Source organism: Eucalyptus grandis, chromosome 11 (assembly GCF_016545825.1).
Source record: "Eucalyptus grandis isolate ANBG69807.140 chromosome 11, ASM1654582v1, whole genome shotgun sequence".
Taxonomy (NCBI): domain Eukaryota; kingdom Viridiplantae; phylum Streptophyta; class Magnoliopsida; order Myrtales; family Myrtaceae; genus Eucalyptus; species Eucalyptus grandis.
The window spans coordinates 43,501,428-43,514,682 of NC_052622.1; the positions used below are offsets into that span (position 1 = coordinate 43,501,428).

The 13,255-nt window shown below is 37.4% G+C and overlaps 1 protein-coding gene across 1 annotated transcript; it reads right to left on the reverse strand.

Moving 5' to 3' along the window:
* Nucleotides 1–3,082: 3,082 nt before the first annotated feature.
* LOC104425856 (zinc finger protein SHOOT GRAVITROPISM 5) lies at nucleotides 3,083–5,665 on the reverse strand. The gene is made up of 3 exons (XM_010038696.3): nucleotides 5,269–5,665; nucleotides 4,733–5,147; nucleotides 3,083–4,005 (listed from the first exon to the last, which is right to left on the reverse strand). Exons 1-3 carry the CDS (start codon nucleotides 5,387–5,389, stop codon nucleotides 3,204–3,206), a joined length of 1,338 nt encoding a protein of 445 aa, XP_010036998.2. The 5' UTR covers nucleotides 5,390–5,665; the 3' UTR covers nucleotides 3,083–3,203.
* Nucleotides 5,666–13,255: the final 7,590 nt, after the last annotated feature.

Here is a 13,255-nt window from a genome sequence, read left to right on the forward strand (position 1 = left end):
AAGGGAAATTACCCTGTGGCACATTCATTTGCATAACCTTTTTCCTTCCAAAGTGTTTTGATGGGTTAGGGGACCATTTTGGAACTTCTTTGCTCCTTCGCTTTTTGTTTGTATCTCTGTCCCTTGGAGCTTTGAGTGCATGAAGAAATGATGGGGGTTTTTGAATCTCTCCCGTTCCGGAAAGTGACGCTGCAACTAGAAATTAAATGGAACTGGGGACCTGGATAAAGCGAAATCATTATGTGACCAGCCGGGCTAGATTGCTTTATCTCTCAGTTATATGTTGCCACGCGATTTTGAACCCTAAGTATAGTCTCATCTTCACCAAAATGTCAGGCTCTTGACCTTATGATCTCTACCGAGAACTCTTCGTGGCTTGCATATGCCAAGCCCAAAGTTTGATAATATGTTGGGTGCAGTATAGTTGCAGATAGGTTAACTGAAAGGTTTTCTTCTTGGAAAAATTTATGGAAGAATTAGTGCAAGAAGAAAGGGATGAAATTAAACGAAGATGAGGAAGATATGATCGTGTTGGAGGCTCGAATAGGTTTTAAGCCAATTCATCACAATTTGTCTCTTTCAGATGTGAAAGCAAGAGTCAAATATTTATCATCTTGTCTCTTGTTTAAAAATCCTTGAAAGGAAGAGAGGAGGGGGGCCCCCCCAGGGGGTGGTGTTGGGGGAGGTGTATTGGTTCCTGCAAAGCTAGCTTTTCCTTCCACTTTCTTGTGCGTGTTCATGCAGTCGCGCTTAAGAACCTTTTTTTATTTGACTCATCACATGTCATGATCATAAGGGATCAAATTAGCAGAAAGAATGTGCTTTTCTGTGCAAATTGAAGCAAAAGCAAAACCCTTAACTGAAGTGCATTGAGAATTCTTCAAGATTCTTATTAAAGCAAACGATATATCTGCTTAATGATAGTGTGCAAAGATTGGACCATCGTGGTTGGATGCACATTAAAAAGTGAAGCTTGACACTTGAAATTTCCACTTTTAGATTGAAGCACTCCATCATACATATGGCAAATAGAGCCTTACAACACCGCGTCAGCCTTATCTAAGGTTGTTGAAAAAAGAGAAATAATTGGAAGCAGCTCACAGAGGAGAAAGGTGATTATTTTAGTAATACTAAAGTTCCATCTGTCAATATAGCAAAAGCGAGTCTTTTCTATGGTTGCACAACCGAAATAAAGTCGTTGGGGTCTAAGTAAGTTTTCATGTACTCCTTATATTTCAAGGTACCAATACGAACGGCATGAAAAATCATTCATCACGAGCGGTTACATTAGCACAAAGTTATGGCTACGTCTCTTGTATAATTTATACGTGCACACAATACAAGCTCATAAATAAGATACGATTGCAATTCAATTCAGTTCAGTACCTAACACCTGATCGAGTGTTAGGCATGCTAGACTGTCGTGTAGAAAGTGAAGAAGAGCTAGCTTCTCATTGTACGCTATGAAAGCACTGAGAGGGAAAGGAAGAAAGAGGAAAAATGAAGATCTGGTAGATAGGCCTTTAGCATCTCAGTTTAACTTCGTACTGTTTTCTTTTATTTTTTGTTTTTTGCCTTCTTTTTTTATTCTGGGTTTTTGGTATTTCAAGAAGAGTTGGAGAATACATGTCCTTTTGGCCAGATTAGCGACTGCGTCGCTGATAAAACAAACAAAATTATTGAATGGTGTCTGCATAAACAAGAAAGATGCTGAGCTTTTTCGTCTGTTGCTGTTGCTGCTGTAACTGCTAGCCCCACACTTGTTTATCAGGCTCCCTGATTCTCATAAAAAAGACGCATGGACACAGGAGGGAGGGGGGGAGAGAGAGAGAGGTGGTGATGGTACTGATGATAGGGACGAATGGAGCTTTGTTTGTGTCTGTGTTGTTTGAAAGCGACCACTGATCTCTCTCTGTTGATCCTTCTCTCTCAAACTATGGCACTGAAAACCATGGCCTCTCTCTTTTGCATTTATAATTCACCCTCCAATCTCTCTCTCTCTCTCTCTCCACACATGTAAAGGAAAATTCCACATTATCTTATGGATAACCCAATTAGGTCCATTGTACTTTTCTTATAAGTCATGTAATGCGGTAATAACGGACGCATACATGGAATGGATCTTATTTAATTTTATAATTCAAAAATCTCATCTTCAACTTACTTTCTCTTCAACAAGTTATCTGTACAATATTATCGGTGATATATAAAATTCATGGTCATGAAATGTCTAAATTTAAATTAAATACCGTACGTAAAATATTTCTCTAGGCATATATGAAAGCCTATTGCATATATGTTGAACTGTTATCTACCTTCAGAATTGAATTGAAAGCTCTTGCACAACTACGTGTAAGATAACCCATTATAATACTATTATGAAACCAATGCTCTCTCCCTCTCTCCATCTCTCTTAGTCAAGAACACATGCTGCCACTATTAATGCTTTAAGAGAAGGAGACTTTAATTTGACAGACACCCCCCTATAAAGATCCCCACATAGTCCAAACAGAAAGTCCAACTCTATGAACACTGGAAGTAAGAAGAAAAATGAGTGCCTCTGAAACTCGCCATTCAATGTCAATATTGGTTTCAGGGTAAAAAGTAATACCTCATGATGATGTTGTCCTTATCAGAATATATTTTTGAATATTATAATTTGATTAATTCAGGGCAAGCAGATGCCCTCCCCTAGTTGCAGCTCTCATTCAAGCAACAAAAACTCATGATGATACCCTCTCCTCCCAGACGACTTTATTAATGCAAATGACATCAAAGCAACCGCAAGAAGATTTCACAAGATCTACTTTGTAGGTTTTTAAAATATTTTGTCTTTTCTAATATATCTGGCGATGCTTACCACAATCGTTAACCCCCGCATGAAAATGAGGAACTAAAGTTTCCTAAGATAAATTTCTAGTTTAGAAACTTTCTTTGGTCTCAACTTAAGCCATATACGTAGTGTGGTATTTCACCTCTAACCGCAATTATAGTACAATTGCCCTAGAATATCGCCCATGATCAACCAAAGAAGAATCGTAAAAGAATTTGCGACACGTGGTTTACATGGAGCTTTCCTTCTTAAACTCGATCAAGTTGATGTTACATTATTACCGCTTGCATGGTGAGGAATAATAAGCATAAGCATATTAAAGAAGCAACTGAAATGATGATTCTATCTAGTAGTAATCCTTGCCAATCTATCATCTTTCTCCAACCTCTCCTTCTGTAACGACTGATGACACGTAACTCAACACCAGAACGGAAGACTTCTCATCCTCATTAGCCATGTCCCTTACAGCCCTTGCTTGGAACTGCTTCTTGCAAGCGTGACAAGTGACCTGGAGGATGGCGGAATTTATTTGCTTAGATGCGTGCTCTCTAAGTGCCAAGGCCTTGTCCAGCTCACTTTGTGCTTGTTGCCTAATTCTCTGTGCATTGGCAAATTCCTGCTCGGCCATTTGAATCTGCCTCCTGGCCAGCTCTCTCGTCTCCTCAGAATAAGCCTTCTCCGCCATCGCCAATCTCAACTGCTCACGCGCCTCTTCTCTCATCTGTAAAGCGGCGATGACGCTATTGGGTCTGTCGCCCATGTTGCTCATCAAGTGACTCACGTTGTTCGACTCATTCTTTTCCCTGGCATCGCATGACGACCCAATCGAGAGCTGCAATGGGGTCGAGTCCTTTTCATCGCTCTTGGAGGAAATGGAAGCCGCTTCGGTGGGGATCGATGAGCTTGAGAGCTGAAGCTCCAAATTGTGATGGTGGTTATCCTGACCATTTCTGGAAGAGCAGTCTTTAGTAGGGCTCAATAAGAGAATGGGATTTTCCATTGGCTTTGGCAATATGAAAGGCGGTAAATTAGGAGTTGCGCTGAAATTGGTGTCGCTGGAAGGGGTAGGGCTAGAGGCAGTTCTTGAGAGACACGCTGGCTGCAAAGGTTGCAGCTCGGACCGAACTCGACCCATGTTGCAAGAATCTTGGTGCTCAATGAAGCTTTCGACCCTGTAGAAAGGTACATGGAACCATATGAATAAAGGGTTCATATGCCAAAAGAAAGAATAAGCAGTTGCTCTGGCTGTCACAGGAAGGGCAGCAAGAGAGGGTTCTTCTCTTTTCCTATCTCTTTTGTTTATTTGGCCTGTCTTGTCAATGGAGATATGCCGAGAACCAAGGCGATAGAAGGAGATGAAGTCGTCAACCTCGTACAAATGTATCATTAACAACATAATTCATATGTACAAGTCATTAAATTAATTTAAAAATTTGCACCCTTTAAGGCGAGAGTGCAAATTATGAAAGAGAGTGTAGCGACCGTATAACGTATGCACATGCTATTACGAGGAAGACAGTCACTTGAAATTATTTATATGAACATAAGAGTCGGTTCTTGGGTTCCTAAAAAGGAGATTTTTAGCAAAATAACACAACACAGCCAACAAAATCTGATTTTAGGGAACCGTGTTTCCGCTGTGCTCAAGAAAACAGCGGTTATCGACACGCCATCAGAATTAAGGTTTTCCATGGTCGGTCAACACCTAGAGCGAGGTATATACCCTTTCCCACTTTCGACTTTAGCCTTTTAGAATCAATCAGAAAAAGGGAATGAAAAGGGTTGAGCAAAGGAAAATGTCTTCATACATCAAAAGCATCTAAATTAAAAAAAAAACTCTCATTTGCAACAGTATAATGACTTTTAATCCCATGGCTTGAGTCAAGTTAAAGATCCAACCTGGAAAAAACTCTTCCACAGTCACAAGAATGGCCTCTGGTGCCACAAGTTTTGAGATGGGCCTTGTAATCAGACTGCACGGCATAACCCTTGGAGCACCTCTCGCACACCCACTGCTTCTGGTTGCTGTGCTTCCTCCGGTAGTGCTTCTTGATCCCAACGAGGTCGCCGAGCGCGTGGCGGGGGTCGTGGTGTAGGCAGGTCGGCTCGGGGCACACGAACACCCGCTTCCTCGCCACCGCTCCCTGCCCCGCGGGATTCTCCCTCTTGAGCAGCTTCCATGGCACCTTGTGCCGCCGACGGTGCATCTGGAGGTTCTGGTCCCTCTGGAACCCCTGGTTGCAGATCTCGCACACGTAGCGGTCCGACTCCAATAGGGTTTTCGGCGATAGCGAAACTACCTCCGCGTCGGGATCTGACAATTGGTCAGTTAAAGAAGTCACGCCTTCTTCTCGGAGCCCCACCTTTCTCAAATACCAATCGAATGAAAGTGAACGATTGACTGAGACAAGAGGAAGGAAGATAAATGGAAGTACCTGGAGTGCCTGCCGGTCTTCTTTTCCTCTTATTGCTGCTGCTGCTGTTATTTCCATTCTCTGGTTCAGAAGAAGCAGGAACAAATGGGGCAGAACTAGAAGTGTTGGCGTTGCCTAACATCAGTATTGATTCAAGTTGAGTTTTCCTTTTCTTCGTAGGAACTTTGTAATATACGGTTGAAGAGACGAGAAGTAGAGAAATGAAAGAAAAGCCAATTTCTAATGGTGTCTGAAACCGTTGATCTTGGGTTTCTGTCTTTTTGAAGGATTCTTCTTCATGAGATGATGACTCAGATCACTAGAGAGAGAGAGAGAGAGAGAGAGAGGCGCAACAAGAAGCCTAGAGGCAAGACCATAGGGAAAAAAAGAAAGGCTTTAACTTTCGGTCATCAGCTTTCTTTTTGGCTTTAAACATTCAGCTTTTCTATGCATCAGCCTTGCTTCTCCCTTTCTCTCTCTCTAGACCCTCTTGATCTTCGTCTGAAGTTTCTGTGAACTCTCCTACAAGGAAAGACTCCATACAATGGATGGAGGAGGGGGGTGTGGGAGAGAGAAGAGAGAGAGAGAGAGAGAGAGAGATAGAAAGCACTGTGGTGCTGAAAGGGGGTAGAGCCAATCAATTGCTAGATAAGCTTTGATCACGCAACAAGAAATGGGCCAGAAGGAGAGAAGGAACAAAAGCTTTATAGGTAAATACATTTTGCACAGTAAAAGAAATTTTGCATGCATTAGTACAGGGCTGCAAGAGAAACACACAAGCCTTCCTCTCTCTCTCCCCCACCACATTATCTTCTGCTACTGATTATGGCAACGTGCATTGACAAAAGTACCCACTTGCCATGGCTGCTCAAACCTGTAATTAATTACAATGCGAAGCAGCTTTTTGTAAAAGTAGAATTGAACATGTCCCCTTGATGTTAATAGGTCAGCAAGAGGGCATAACATTAGCTGTCTGCCCAAGCCTTGTGTCTAATTTCTTCGATGATTGATCTTTCCATCTCCTTTCAAAAGATTGCATGTTCTCATTCCTTTTTCTTTTTGTTTTTACTTTATTTTTATTTTTATGGTAAGTCAGCATATAAAACAGTATTCAATATCAGCTTTAAGAAATGTTACTATATGGAAGCTTACCTTGAAAGATTCTACGATTCTTTACAAAACGATTATATTAAATTAACGTCCAAAACGTTTCATATGATATGGAATCAAGCATTTTCAAAAAGTGTGATCTGCTCATGAATTTGATGAGAATCGTGCAATTAAGTCTTGAACGTTCTATATGGATTAAGTGCGCAACAAATTACAGGGTCCACCGACGAAAATAAAAATAAAAATTACAGGGTCCACATCACTAAATGCAGGTGGTAACCTAGGCAAACCATTCAAGCGATAACAAGAAAGGATTCTCGTCTACACTTGTGTCATCCTATGTGATTCTCTCCTCGTCATTATTGTGGAAAACAAGATTGATTTATTGCTTCTGTTTGCAAGATTTAGGTGCCTTTGGTAAGATTTTTATTCTAGGAAACAATTTATTTTCACAAATAGTTTTTTTTTCTATTTTTATTTTCTAAAATAATTTATGAGTAAAATAATGTATTTGGTAATTGTACAAAATTTCTATTCTACGAATAGAAAAGAGTAAGAATGCGTTTGATACGACCTACAAATTTCTTTGTGCCATAGAATTGCTTTTAATTTTTTAATAATTTTTTTTTTTTTTTTTTTTTTTTTTTTTCTTTTTCCACTCTTTTTCTTGTTCTAGTCGGCGGTAGTGGTGTTGAGCTACTAGTGATCGGCAATGGTGGTGGTGGGCAGCGAAGGCCGTTGACTAGCAACTTGCGGCTGATGGTGAGTTTCCACCGGCCGATTAGAAAGGAAGAAGAAAAGAAAAGAAAAAAAAGAAAAGAAAAGAAAAGACTTATTTTCAGAAATTGTTCCCGGAAATAAGAAGTTATTTAATTATTTATTTTTATTCCAAATCTATTCTTTAGTCACTTTTTTATTTCAGGAAATAGAAAAAGTAATTGATATTACAAAATGGATGTCTATCATTTTCCTATTTTGGAGAATAAAAGAACAAAAAAAAAAAAAAAAACAAGGAACAAAAATGTTACCATGCAGACCTAGCTACGAATTATAGGCATAAATGCCATAAGACATTGGAGTAGGTATGATTACCCGTTGACTATGCCGTTTCTTTTTTGTTCCCTCATATTCCAGCGCTGACTTTTGATGCCTAGGAAAATAACAGCAAATTAATTTGTTGGTAAGATCAATAATGCTAGAATTAGTATCCCTTTATAAGTGGGTAAAACTTGCGTGGGGTCAAGCCACATCGCATGCACACCTACGAGCTTTACCCAGCAATTTCACTTTTTTTGGTAGTCACTTTTGGTCGATCACTAATGTCGACGAGTTTCTAAATCTTATTCCCACGTTATTTATGTGTACATAGATATATTTTCTTTATTTGATAAAGATGTTACATTGAATGTTCAATGTAAAATATATCATTAAAGAGATACGACTCAACCCTTACAGATAAATGAATCACTTTAACAATTCTCTAATCCCTACCAAATATCTCTAATTTTGCATCTCTAGTTCCATATATTGTTTACGTATAGATAGATTCTCTTTTGTCTTGCAATTTGTTAAATAAATGATATTATTTTTTCGTCAGAAAATAGATGATATTAGATGATCACTAAAAATAACTCATCACCGAGAAGATTCATCTACAGTTTTATAACATTTACATATGTTACTCTAATTATCAAAGTTGCAAATTGATAATTAGTAAAAGCAAAATTGTTCTTGTGTTGGTCGTCTTGTCTTGACCGTTCATTTGGCATCCGTCCACATGTTCTCTGTTTTTATTTTAATTTTTTTTTAGAGAATGAAATTATGAAATCAAGTCAGTCACGTTCGAAAGGCATAGTACAAATTAGGCGGAGCTGAAGCGTGCTCGAAGCATCATGACATGATGCTGTCAAAATTAAACAACAGAAACTTTAAAAATGAGATATAAAATCATGATACGACATGCACTACGGCCCGCACCACACGATGAGAAAATCTTGATCGAATTTGGTGAATGGGAACTCGTTCTCTCTCAACTACTGCATCATTTGAAATTTCATGCATAATTACATTGTCTGATTGTACCGAGTGAGAGGCAGGAGATCACTACTTAGGAAGAGGGCCCCATTTTAGGCGAGATTTTTTTTTGAAGTGCTTTATGAGCACAAAGATTTTCACGTTTTCTGCATTCCGGAGGAAATTTCTTGTGAAAAATTGAAATTATCGATATTTATTTTAAACGAGTTTGCATTAAAGTGATATCCATTAATAAAATAGTTGAGAATATAACTATCATTATGTGCATTTCTAACATCAATGCATGTGATCCATCGGATCATGTGGATCTCGTGTAAGATTCACATGATCTCATCGATTACATACATTGTGATTGTATTCTGGATAAAAATTATTAATGAATCTATAATCTTACTAAGGAGTTTCTTTTTATATATATATTAGGGAGGTTGATATGCCGAGATACTATGTGTGTGTGTGTGTTTTTATTTTATTTTATTTTAAACGTGAGATTGTAGTTTGTAGGCTTATCCCTCGTCTAGTCAAACCAATAATTGCACATGAATCGTTGTCTTTTAAAAGCTTTAAGGAAAAACAAATAGAGACATTGTCCTATTATAACGCTTCAACATGATAGTACGTTGATTTTGTAAAAAATGAATAATTTAAAAAATATTATTCTAAAAATGATTGATTAAATAATTAGTCAATAAAAATATTTTTATTATCAACAATAATTTATATCTAAACATTTTCATGAAAAATGAAAATAATTTTTGTTTGTTTATTTTTACAAGCGATACAAGCGATTATTTTAGGAAATATTTTTCAAATTATTCATTTTGTGCAAAATAAGTGCACCATTTATTTCATTTCTTACTCTCAACATTATTTCACAACCCTTATCTTTTTTGGTCAACCAGTTTTATATTGGAAAATGCATAAGGAATGGGCTAAATGAATTCTTGGAGCAAAAAACAAAGTGAATATATTCAAAATTTCAAATAAAGGAAAAAAGATCACGGGTAGAGAGAGAAAAAAAAAAACATTGTCGAATCAAATGCTTAATCAATAGCTGTATTCTTCGACTTAATTCAATTTAGGGAAAATGATACAAATAATTCATGAACTTTGACCTAATGTGCAATGTTGTTCTAACTTTTAATTTGTTCAATCTAGTCCCTAAAATTTAATCAAATATGAAATGTGGTTCTTGAATTTTTAACTTGTTCAATGTGAATTTTGAACTTTCGTTGCATATTTCATTTAATTTCTAAATTATATGAATATGTTCAATGTTGTCCCTGAATTTGGATCAATGGAAGAATGATATTAGATATTTTCATATAGCTTATGAGCTAAATTATATGTTTACCAGAAGTTATTGCTTAGGAATAATATTATATATTGACTCAAAATTTAAAAATTATTTGTATCATTATTCTTTGGATCTATGGTGTGCATTTACTAGCGCTCTTCCCTCATTTTCCAAAATCGACGACAATTGGAAAGGTGGGTTCGCAATCGAAGTGTGAAATGCGAGCGGCAAGTTTTCAAATCATCTGGAGAGCAATCGATTCGATGCTTAAAAAGGAAGAGATAGAGAGAGAGAGTCTCCACTAGCCGTCCACCACAAATGGAGCGGAACAAGCTCCAAAAGCAATCATACGCGACTACTTTAGGCGAACAGTCATGTGCGAGAGAGAGCTTTAAATTTATCAAAGAGCTATTATAGACCATTTCCCTTGGAGCTTCCTACCCCACCTTGACCAGTCCCGGAGCTTCGTACCTTAAATTCTCAACACTCTCTACACCTATAGTAGCTATTCGACTCTCATGTTTCGTTGCCAACTGGCTTAAACTTTCTACAATGCACATGTATTTCATGAAAAATCACTAAAAAAAAATTCCTAAACTTATTATACGATAACCGATTCAGTTCTAAATTTTATAATTTTATCAATTTAATCATTAATTTTTTGACGATTTACTAATATAGTCTTTTTAACTAATTCTAACTGGAAATTGCTAACGTTGATATTGATCATTCTAAATGACAAAATTGATATTGATGTGAATGATTTTTGTAATTTTAAAAAATTCAAATTTTCTTTTCTTTTCATTGCATTTGCGATTGGTGGAGGGAAATATGAAAAAAAAAAAAAAAAAAAAACAAAGGAAAAGAGAGAAAATGGACACCGTCTAGTTAAAATTGAGCGGAAAAATTACATGGTCCTACAAGTGAGAGGCAAGATGGAGGGGAGAGAGGGAGGATGCTTTAGGTGGTTAGATAATAATTGAGTATAGAGTTTTAGATACGGGAAATCAAGAACCCTAGACAAAAATGATTACAGAGGACGGTTCCTTCTCATTTATTATTATTATTATTTGCGGTGATATTTGCATGCATGTTTTGGAGAATCTGGCTCCCACAATCCCTCCATTCACTTCAAAGTAATAATAAAAAAAATTAAACAAAATCGGAAGTTAAAATCAACAACTTTTACTTTTGTACTCACTATTAATTATGTGTCATCATGGGCTAAGACCGCTGACACGTATCAACCTCCCTCGGTTCTCATTCCATGTCCCACCCCCTCGCCCCCCAAAAAAAAAAAAAAAAAAAAAAAGATGGAGGGAAAAGAGCATATTGTAAAAATTAATAAAACCTTTTGGTCAATGGGTCGAATGTGAAGCTAAAGCTCTGCATTATGAAGCCTTGTTTTGAACATAAAACTAATGAACTTAGCATGGAATTATAAACTAAGAAGATCATATGTTATAATGAAATTTTAGGAGGATTCACGACATACACAATACACCAAATTATGGGTATGAATGTGTTAATAATCTAAAGTTTAGAAAAATTGTTCAAAAAGTCCGAAATTTATTATATTTTTACTAATTCAATCATAAACTTTGCAATTGTGTCAATTGAGTCATAAATCTTTTTACTTTACCAAATGAGTTAATTTGGATAATTTTGATTGGAAATTATTAACGTGGATATTGACCATTTTATGTGGTATAACCAGTACCGTTATGGATAATTTTAATAAATTTTTTTGAATTTTCAATTTTTTCTTCTCTTTTCCTTATTTACTCTCTCTCTCTCTCTCTCTTCCTTTTCCTTTTCCCTCTGTTGGCCATCACCGATCCTCATCAATGGCTAGCGGAGGTTGTCGATCTTATGTGAGGACCACCCTCGTTGGCCTTGAGCAAGGGATGCCTTGGCTTGGGCTGATGAGGGCTATTCTTGCCCAATCAGGCGATGGTCGTCCTTGCTTGACGACGGTGGATGCTTGCACTTGGCTTGGAGAGGGCAGCCCTCGCCTGAGGCCAGTGTGAGACTTAGTAATGGCCAGCAAGGGAAAAAGAAAAAAAAGATAAACAAGAAAAAAGAGAAAAAAGGAAAAAAAATATTATTAAATATTATCAATGTTAGTGTTGGCGATGCCATATAGGATAGCCGACATTTATGTTAGTGAATTCCAATTAAAATTGAATTATCGAAACTTGAAAAATATTTAGAATTCAATCAACACAAGTAAAAATATTACGACTGAATTGATAAAAAAATTAATAGATTTAGGACTTTTTCAAACGATTTTCTCTCCAAGGTTTAGCCACGAAGGACTAATTTGGTTTCAACATCGTGGGATCGGGTGATTCCCAATTATATGCCGGGAAACAGGATCGTCGGTTTTCCCGCAATGATCTCTTCATGGGTGAGGACGAGTCGCGGGCCCCACTAACTTCCTGTTCCTCGATGCTCTTCGCTGTTTTATGCGCTGTCCATTTTTTTTTTTTTTTTTGTAGCGATTGCAAGTGAAATTGATAGGTGAAGGAGGCCAAAACATGGAGCCTCCCTGGTTTTCTTGTGCGGTCCGTGCCCATGCTAGGATGGAGAATATGACTTTCAAACGATGCTGGCGATATTGTGATTGATATTGCCAAATCTAGTTACAAAGTGATGTGACGGATTGTGAAATAATCGAGTTGGTGGGACCCATTTAAGTATCAGTATTAGGTGCTTATTTAATATAATGAAATAAAGAGTAAAAGGGGGGAAAAAGAAACCGAAATACAAGATTTGTTTTGATTCATTCTTAAATTAAGACTATAGAGGATTCCGTTATGATTAGTATCTGTCACCTCTTTGTTATAACTTTCAATTACGAGAGAATAGATTATAAATACTTAACGGTTATTCATGGCTCAACTTTAAACTGTCACTAAAATATAAATTCAAATTATAAATTCCCTTTGATGTCTTGAATGTTGCCTCTGCAACCTCCGTTGGGACGATCCTCGGACCCCTCATGTCTACCTATCGATAGGACCACACCCCAACATTAAGCAGCTAACAAAGATATGCCGCATCAGTTTATGAGCAAATGTTGTGCTAGTAAATTCTCAAATCTTGAAAGTGTGGCTTTTCTTTCTGTTGTTTCCGTTCACTTACTATAAGCACATTGGTTGTCTATCAATGTGGCATTGGGCTAAACGTATCTTAGAATTGATATCATGAAGTGTGACTATCTAAGTAAGAAACAATTCATGTTACGGAACAAATATCACGTAAAATTCACCTGAGAAACGCGCCAATTCAATAGATTGCATATGATTGGTCTGGTACATCGCACCATAAATAGATGGAGTCTTACATGAGAATTTCGTGCTCAGTATAGGAGTGATGATCAAGCACGCAAAGGGACCACACCATCTCATGATCGTTCATAGAATAGAAGCCTCAATTTCATTGGCTTTTTATGTGGGATTTTTCAGAAGTTTCGTTTGTCATTTTCGCGTCCCAATTTGGGATCCCAAATGGACGGACGTGAGAACTGGAATCGCCAATTCAACGCCCATCGTACCGTACGTA

Excerpts from the sequence above, each read along its gene's own strand:
- LOC104425856 (XM_010038696.3), bottom strand. The coding sequence starts at position 5,389 with ATGTTAGGCAACGCCAACACTTCTAGTTCTGCCCCATTTGTTCCTGCT. Across the intron at positions 5,148-5,268 it reads AAGACCGGCAGGCACTCCAG|ATCCCGACGCGGAGGTAGTT; the intron begins GTACTTCCATTT and ends ACCAATTGTCAG. Across the intron at positions 4,006-4,732 it reads TGTGGAAGAGTTTTTTCCAG|GGTCGAAAGCTTCATTGAGC; the intron begins GTTGGATCTTTA and ends ACCTTTCTACAG.